The 9,447-nt window shown below is 35.0% G+C and overlaps 1 protein-coding gene across 1 annotated transcript; it reads right to left on the reverse strand.

Moving 5' to 3' along the window:
• Window positions 1-3,146: 3,146 nt before the first annotated feature.
• Window positions 3,147-9,049, reverse strand: LOC110858724 (zinc finger protein Noc). The gene is made up of 2 exons (XM_022107583.2): window positions 7,725-9,049; window positions 3,147-6,008 (listed from the first exon to the last, which is right to left on the reverse strand). The coding sequence occupies exons 1-2, from the start codon at window positions 7,833-7,835 to the stop codon at window positions 4,338-4,340; spliced, it is 1,782 nt and encodes a 593-aa protein (XP_021963275.1). The 5' UTR covers window positions 7,836-9,049; the 3' UTR covers window positions 3,147-4,337.
• Between the last annotated feature and the right edge of the window lie 398 nt (window positions 9,050-9,447).

The following is a 9,447-nucleotide window of genomic DNA, read 5'->3' on the forward strand; positions in this document are numbered from 1 at the left end:
TATTACGTTATTAGACACAAGTCATAATTTAACGAGTCCTGTAATGTGGCAAGTTTGGCCTTGTCGTGATAATATGGATGGAATTAGATATGTGTGTACTGTGTGTGTGTGTGTACAGGACAAAGGAATTGGTGGGTAAATTCACGGCAAAAATTTGTAAACCTTGTAAATGAAAAGTTAAACTGAAACATGCTACGGTAAACTTATTGGAAATTCGGTAAATTGTCGGTATATAGGGTAATTTTGGTAAATTTGGTAAATTCCTTAACTTTAGTAAACTCCGTAATCTTGGTAAATCCTGTAATTTCGGTGAGTTTTGTAATTTCGGTAAATTTTGTAATTTCTGTAAATTTTGTAATTTCTGTAAATCTTGTACTTTCGGTAAAGTCTGTAATTTCAGTGAATTTTATAATTTCCGTAAATTCTGTAATTTCTATTCGGCAATTCAGTAACAAAAAAATTCAAAAATTAAATCAACCAAAATCTGTTTCAAATTTAATTTCTAATTTCGTGAAACAATTTACAAAATGTGAAATCAATCATATTAAAAAATATGATATTCATTCCTAAACATTGATGAAGAAATATACTCCATTACGTATTAATTGATTCTGAAAAAATCTCTCCAATTTTTAAATTCCAAAATTTCAAATTCACAAAATAAGAATTGAATAAGAACCCAAGCTGACCTTTAACTACTAAAGTATATAAATACAACCAAAATATCAAGTTTGACGTACCAGTTTACCTAAATTATTCGTAATTTCATAAATTTCACCCATACTTTTTCCTCAAAATTTTCAAACTTATCCATCATTTCTTCCCGTAAAACAAAAAAACTACAATTTTTCCCATAAATTTTAACAACACAATTAACAACTCATCGACAAAAAGTTATGCAAAATCTTTGCCAGTACTCTTGTAAAATTATTCGTAATTTCATAAATTTCACAATTTTTTACCAAATATTTTTACAAAATATTTTACCCACAAAAAACTGTTTGCTCAAAATTTCCAAAATTTGATCCACCATTCCTTCAAAAAAAGCTACAATTTTCCCCATAAATTATTTCCCTCCTTTTTAAACAACCCAATTAGCAGCTCATCGACAACAATGTACTCACATTCACTCATGGTAACGATTTAATCTGAACAAACAATGCTAACAACTTCCTCTCGTTGAAAGATAGCACAAAATCGTTTGTTGCAGTTGCTAATTATTTTTATCACGCCGTCACAATCACGTTATTAACCCTCGTCATTCGTAATAATCACTCGTATCAAAAATGTGAACGGAAATGAGCAGTCTTCATAAAGCAAGATACATAAATTTGACAAAGTGGTGGAGAAAAAATAAACAAGAAAACTTGCTGTCATTGAGATTGAGACGAGATGGTAATTAAGCAGGAAATTGTGTACGTACTTAAAGCAACATATCATAAATATAACGGATAATGTGGTGCATTAAATAAAGTTTTGTGGGTGTGTGAAATAAGAAGTTTGGAATGTATGTTTTGTGGTTAAAATTCAGGTCTGGATGCGTAAAATGCAAACAAAAAATGCACAAAATGAAAATTTTAATGCACAAAATGCGCAAATTTGAATTGATTTGAAAATTTGAATTTGAACAAATTTGAAATCTGCAATGCGCAAAATGAAAATTGCAAATTTGAATTAGTGAAATGTATGGCACGCTTAAAATGCAATGCATACAATGAAAACGATGGAATTTAAATGCAAAAAATTGAAATCTGAATGCACAAAATGCATAAAATGCGCAATTTGAAATTTGCAATGCATAAAATGAAAATTGCAAATTTGAATGATTGAAATGCATGTCACGCTTAAAATGCAATGCATATGTAGAATAAAAATTAAGATGCAAAAATCGAAATCTGAATGCACAAAATGAAATATTAATACAAAAAGTGCATAAAATGAACAAAATTGAAATTTGAACTCAAAAAATTAAAATTTTAATGCACACGGTGCACAAAATGCACCAAATTTTGAACATTTCTACGTTTAGAATCATTTTTCTTCACCTGCCAAAAATTCTGCACAGCTTTTTTTTTGCACTCTACTCACTCACTCACTCACTCAGATATTGCACTTTGCTGCATTTTTCTTCATGCCATTTTGTGCCCCAAGTCAAAGGAGAATGATTAATTAACAAGTTATTAGACAGACGGGGAGAGAAATAAAGTAACGGAATCTCTCCAACTTGACAGCTCATAATTCATCATTTCAACTCTACTCGGTACTCGTATCATATCACATTTCATAATTCTTTCAATTCTCAATCTTGAACAAAAACTCGGCATAATGCGTAACAAAACCTTTGAAGGGACCATGCATAAAATGTGGAATCAATTTCGAGCAATTGGTCAAAATTCGGCAAAATTCCATGCTAAATTAAACAATTTATGGGTAAAAACCATATAAAAATCGCTAATTTTTCCAATTAAAGACACAGGTTTCCCCAGTTTACGATACACTTCTGGCCTGATTTTACATAATCTTTGCAAATTGACAAAATTGACGTTAAGTGTAGCATGGGTCAAAACTTGGTTAAAATCCTCCCTAAATTAGACAATTTACGAATAAAAACCGTTCAAAAATACTAACTTTTTCCAAATAATGGCTTTATTTTCTCCATTTTACAATGCATTTCTAGCCTGATTTTCCTTCGTAACCTTTGTAAACTTCACAAGCTCGTATTAAGCATAGGATTGATCAAATGGGATAAAAATTCAGTTAAAATTCGTCCAAAATTAGACAATTTGCGAATAAAAACCTTATGAAAAACTCTACTTTTTTCCCAATAAATTTTCATTAAAATTCCACTTCTACACTTTTCGACACGTTTTTAGCCTTCGTAATCGTTACAAAAATTCACCCGATGTATGCACCTGCTCACAATTTTTTCCCCTGCTGAAAAATTAAATTGCGCAATAATTAATTAATAACAAATAAATAACTTGGTACATGTACCTACATTACATTACGTACGCCTCATGACAGCTAATTTAATTGGTGGTTGCATTTTTCAGACGTGCCTTGACAAGTGATAAATGACATTTTATTTACGATGCGAGGCAAAAAAATTGATACACGATCGTCAACAAATTTATTTTTCGCTTTTCTTTTCCGTAATGAATAAATAATTCTTTTTATTCGAGTTTTTTTCTTCATCTGCTTCGTGACATCCTTATAAATTAATTTTTAACGAATCTCGTCATTTTTTTGGTAATTTTTAATATTTATAATATTTATTTTCGAGGTAAGTTAAGTTATTTATTATATTTTATAAAGGGTCATCAGTGACTATGGATATTTAAATAGATTCACGGAGATGTTTGTAAACTGTGTAGAAAAATTGGGAAAAATAACTAAGGTATGCTGCAAAAATAAAGAGACATTTTTTTGTAACGTGTATTTTTGTAAACTTGATAAAAACTTCATGAAAGGATTTAAATTTTTGTAAGATGTGAGCTTGTAAAATCCCTGATTTTGTGTAAATTTGTAAAATAATGTTAAACAATTTACACATTTTATAAGAGGTTGCAAAGATCCAAATAATTGTGTAACACCTAAGAACTTTTCGTCCATTTGGCCGATTCACGTTTATTTTTGTAAAAGGTGTGTAAACTGTGCAATTTTTTTTTAATTTTACGAAAATCAAGACACTCTAGATTTCTAAAATTTCTGCCCCTTCCAATTCAAATAAATTTTAAAAAATATTTCTTTAACCTTACAAAGTTTACGAAAATTCCCATGAATTATTTCCAGTCACTCTTATTTTTAAGTTTACTTTATCATATTAATGACACATTATTGGTTTTTTGCTCTTTTAAAATGAGCCTCCCCCAAAGAAAGCATAACATTTTAAAAAAATCTTTGAGCATAATTAATTAAGTAATTATTTACTAAATAGTGTGACAAGGATTTTTTTGGAAATATAAATATATTTTCATGATTTATGACTTAATTAAAGATGATCAATCTTTGTGGCATTGGTCACTTTTTTTGACGCACAATGACGCAGAATTTATTACTTAATGACATGACTGGAACCTTAATTAAGTGTAATTTATCTTCTTCTTAAGGGACGTTTCAAGGTGTCGTTTAGTTATTAGTGATGACGAACATTAATTTATAACACGCGCCAAATTTAAATAATAATTGAGCCATTATCCAAAAATCTCAAGGTTTTCAGTTCAATTACGCGACACTTTTTTTTAGAAATTATTAAAATGACTTAGCACGCCACACTTAAATATTTAACATAACACAAGACACGTTTTCTCATCGTACCCCGCAATTAGGGGCGGGATTTATGGATGAACTTGCGGTATCTTCTGTCCATACAGGGCCGCATACGGGGACGCAGAATATAGTCCCGCTAACGAAGCCGGCGGGGGAGGTCCGAGGGGTCCCCCCGGTGGAAATAATCCTCCAGGGTGATGATGCCCCATTGCCTTTGCCATCGCGGCCGCCGCCGCATACGGATTATACCGTCCCGCCGAATCCAGCGGGGACAACGGCGGGGTAGGGTACGTTCTATGATGCCCGCCCAATCCGGCTAGTAAACTTGAATATGCCGCGGCCTGCTGTTGCTGCATCATGGCGGCGGCCAGTGCCGCCGAGGAGGACGAATTTTCCACCGAGGGTCCCGCCGTGCTGGGATGTGTGCGTAAGTGCTGTAATAATTCCTCGCTACTTCCGAACCTTTTCCCACAATAGGATTCGCCCACGATCCAATTGCAGACGTAGGGGCGGGATGCGGATCCCCCGGGCGGGGAAGATTGCGATGTTTGGACAGAAGGCGGGGGAGGATAAGGCGGGAGGAGGGAGGGGAAAAAGGAGGCCGGCATGGGCATCCCGCCAGCCGTAGAATATGGAATCTTGGGGTGGTCACAGGCTTGCACGCAGCCTATCGGGCAGGACAACCCTACCCCGGCGGTGGATGTAGGTACCCCGGGAAATGAAAACCCCGCCGCGGCCGCCATTAAAGCGACGGCGGAAGAAGACGAAGAAGAACTAGATCCTGCGCCCCCACCCGCTCCGCTGAACTGACACCCTCCGCAGTACGGATCTTTACACACGGGGACAATAGATTCCCCTCCGGAGGCCGATTTTACCCGGGAATATCCAATATATGGGGACCCCGTGGGGGGAAAGTGGTGCTGCGGGGGGAGGAGGTGACTTCCCCCGGGGAACAGGGGGCGGAAGGCGGGATGATTATTTTCAAATTGGGCGACATGATGGGGCGGCGGGGGCGGGTAAAAGGAGGAAAATGGGGTCATCTGTTTGCGATAATCGTTCCCTTGCAGGACTTCGAGACCGGATCGGATTATTGGGGAGGCGCCTTGATCCTTTTCTTTATCCTGTTTTGGCGACACTTTGCCGCCGGAATCTTGGCGGGATTTTTTAACCGAGGAAGAAGACACGTTTTCACTACTCCCGCTGGTACGTTTTCTTCTATCGCTGGAAGAACTACTGTGATGCGCCGTGGTCACGTGGTTTTCGACAGATTTGGTAGTATCACTACTTCCCTCGGGGGATTTTGGGGAGGTTTTCTTAGGTACGGAAGATTTTATCGTTGACCCGCCCCCGCTATTTTTTCTGGATTCGTCTTTCGGCGTGATTTCGTACGGGCGGAAAGATGCCGGCACGCTGGAAGATGGCGGGGAGGGAATTTTCGAATTATTATTTTCCGGGCTAAGTTTCCCATTCTGTTTTGGCGTCGTCGTTGTGTTCGTCGTGGTTGCCATGGCGACGGAAGAATGGGACGACGTTGTCGAGGAGGATGACGATTTTGGGCGGGACGTGGACGTGGACGAGGCCGCGTCCGAATTATCGGAACACGTAGAACTTTTCCGTTTTCCGGAGGAGGAAGAGGACGAGTTGTCGAGGAGCGTTTTTGTCGCGGGGGTCGGCGTATCGGATCCGATTTGGGAACATGTTTGGGCCAAGAGGGCGAGCGGGGATTGTTTCGAGTCCAGCTGGAAATTTTGAAAAAAATTAGAAAATTAGATATGAAAGAAATTTTCGGGTTTTATTTTTATGAAATTTTTCAGATTTTTTTGGGAAAAGCTGCTATTCTTTACGACGACGATACGCAGAACCTATCACATTCGTAAAAGTATATAATTCTGTGGTAAATTTAATTTGGGAATTTAACCCTGACAAAATTTTAAAAATAAAATACAAACAAATTAAGTATGTAAATATGTAAATAATGGTGGAAACTTAAAATTTATAAACTAGTCAATTATCTCTGAACCGCATAATACATCTGTAAAAATGGCGAATACCGTTTATAATTTTGGATAATTTTAAGTTCGGAGTTTTAATCAGGTTTACAAATAATAATACAAATCAGCACAGGACAAATTAAATACTGTGCAAATTTGACGCTAAAAATGAGGAAATACCAAAAATTCTATTCAGCCTTTAGATTTCGTAGGCGAAAATTAACAATCTTTATAATCAAGACAGAGGTGTTTAAAACAATGAGTTGATTTTGGAATTTCACTCGTAAAATTAAAAAAAATTAAATCCGACGGAACGAAATAAAGTATGCATAGTCGTACTGAAGGAACTCATGTAAAAGTTTGTAACCTTGGTAACTTCGTAAGGTTTGTAAGTTTACAAAGTTTTACACACATTTCTAAGGAAATTTGGTCCACGAACTTTTACGAAACATACAAACGCATGTTTTTGGTTTGTAAGCAAAGGTTTCAAAAAGTAAAAATAAAATAAAATACAATTTTTGCATGCATGCCACCATGGAATCTGTTAGGATTTTGAATATAATTTTTTTAGTAATTTTAATTTTGGAGTTTTAATCTGACAAAAATATAAAACGAATGAAATCAGGATGATTTAAATAATGGGAAAATTTGACGTTAAAATTTAGGAAATATCAAAGGTTGTAAAATTTTGTGTGAAAATTAACAATATTTAGGGAGGCTCAGTATATAAACAGAAATTCAGTATTTACTTTGTTTCATAAAATCTTGATGGAAATTTAACAAGATTTTTCCCCAAATTTTGGAATGGAAATTTAAATTTGCTACATAATCTAAGATATGAGAACTTCTTTTCGTTAAAAGTGAGGAAAAGATAAATTTTATAATTATTGCAAATTCTGAACCAACTTTTCAAACCAAATTTCAGTTTAACTTTGATTAAAAATGTGAAAACCAAATTGTAACTTTAAAATCGTATGTTAATAATAAAATGAAAATATGCTATAAATTCTTACAAATATTGATTTAGGTAAAAACTGGGCCATTAAAAAAAATACTAAATGCTTTTTTTAATTACTAGTATTTCGAAACAAATTTTGAATTTAGCCCTTAAACCAGAATTTGGCTAAATTAGAAATCATTGAATCTTCTATGAAATGTCAGGTTTCAGCTTTTTTACAAATAAATTTTCGACGCTGGACACAAGCATACACAATTTCTTAGAAACTTCACATCACGCAGCTCTTGGTAACATTGTAAAATCCCTAAATTCCGGTAAACTTACAAACTCTTACCAAATTTTACAAATATTTCTGAGGAAAAATTAGCTCCCAACTTTTTGTAGATTTACTCAAATCAAGGGCGTCTCTTTATTTTGTAAAAGTTTGTAAAATTATTTTACAAAATTTACCCACTTTACGAAGTTATGCGTGAATTTTAGGGATTTTTTTTTGCCCTGGACCTTACCGTGGATGGAAGTGGACCCAAATAATCCGGCTGGATGTACTGATTCGGACCGGAGCCCAACATGATGCTGGAACTACTACTGTTATTATTGTCGCCTAAAAGCACAACCATCACCACGGTTTAAACGACACGAACAAATTTCTGAAAATTTCCGAAATTATTTATTTCACAAGGTTCCGTTCAAGTCCTTGCAAAATTTGCGATTAATTTGCATGCGTCTGTCCAGTTAGCGCAGACTTAGGAGTTTTCATACTCTTGAAATTATGGAAACTCATAAATTTTTCACATTCTCAAAAGTTTCCTTAAATTTCACGATTATTGCGTGATTGTTATTTTTTAAATTGTTCACGGATTTTTGGGAATTTTCATATTTTATGTTTTTGTTGTTAAACAAAACTTCTATTCGCATCTGTCCGTTTATAGGAAATTCTCACAATTCTTAAATTTTTCACATTTTTAGTTTTTTAAAAATCAGTAATTTGATGGAGTGATCGTTACGAAATTGGTCTTTTTTTAAATTGTTGTTTTTTTCTTCGTGGACTTCTTGAAATTTGTAGAAGTGGATTTTTATCCTTTTTTCATAAAATTTTTAAAATTTTACGTCTTAAACGTCGGTAATGAGATTTTTTTTGAAGTTGAACAATACAAAATTATGCCATTCCATTTAGATATATTTGCGCGATTCTGTAATGATGAAACTCTAATGCTAAAATTTCCAATGAAAATTTCCAATTTTATTGTAAAGTTCTCGCAATCACTTGCATTACATAATTTTTTAATATCTCCTCCATACTTCGCGGAAACAATTTCCAGAAACTTTGTTTTCTTTTCAACTTCACCACCACAACTCAAGCTTCTTCTCGTTTCCAGTCTAAAAAAACTCCAGAATTCTTCCGCGTTCCTTCCTCAATTTCCAAATCAATTCAGAAACTTATGTTGCATTGTCTCCAAAACCTTTTCAGGCCACAATTGTTATTCAAAAGTAGTAAAACTTCACAAGTTTCCAGTTCCACTCAAAATTTGATATTTCTTAAACCAAAAATAACTTCCACAATTCAGACGGTTTAAAATTTTGATAAAATCTCGTCCAAATCCAACTTTTTCTAGGTTTACTTCACAAATTTCGAGTTCCGTTCAAAATTTTGTATTTCTTAAAACAAGCAGGATTTCCACAATTTCAAAACTTCGATACAAACTTGTCAAAATCCGACTTTTTCTACGTTTCTCTTTCACTCTTTTCTCCTACTTTGTGGGCAAAATAATCTCAACTTTCCCCAATTTTCACTCCACCGAGCAGCACGACTTTCTCCTGTGGAATCTCTACGTGGACTGAATAGTGTGCAGGAAACGAGTGAGAATCTCGTCTCGCCAGAAGCACAGTCCCCACAGAAAAACAAACCCCTCAATGCGCAAGAGATCCCCAGACGGGGCTGGGCACAAGGGATGTCGTACTTCTTGATATGGGTGAAAATTTGTGTCACGTTACCCCCTGTTTTGTTGGGGGGAGATGGCGGCTAAATTTGAAAATGGCATCCTTTACGGACAGCCTCCTTAGTAAGAAGGAATGTAAAAGGAAAGCTCGTTTTTACTCTGGATCGACTATAGCTTCCATCTAGGAAGAGAATGGTGGAATTTAGAGAGATGGTAAATTCACGTCAAATTTTTGGAAATTTTGGAAATTTAGAATTTCCTGGAAATTTGAACACAGTTAAATTGATTAAAG

This window comes from Folsomia candida, unplaced genomic scaffold, assembly GCF_002217175.1.
Source record: "Folsomia candida strain VU population unplaced genomic scaffold, ASM221717v1 Fcan01_Sc022, whole genome shotgun sequence".
NCBI classification, from domain to species: domain Eukaryota; kingdom Metazoa; phylum Arthropoda; class Collembola; order Entomobryomorpha; family Isotomidae; genus Folsomia; species Folsomia candida.

Coding starts and splice junctions, on each gene's coding strand:
- LOC110858724 (XM_022107583.2), bottom strand. CDS start 7,835: ATGGTTGTGCTTTTAGGCGACAATAATAACAGTAGTAGTTCCAGCATC. Junction 6,009..7,724: donor TGGGTCCACTTCCATCCACG/GTAAGGTCCAGG, acceptor CAAAATTTCCAG/CTGGACTCGAAACAATCCCC.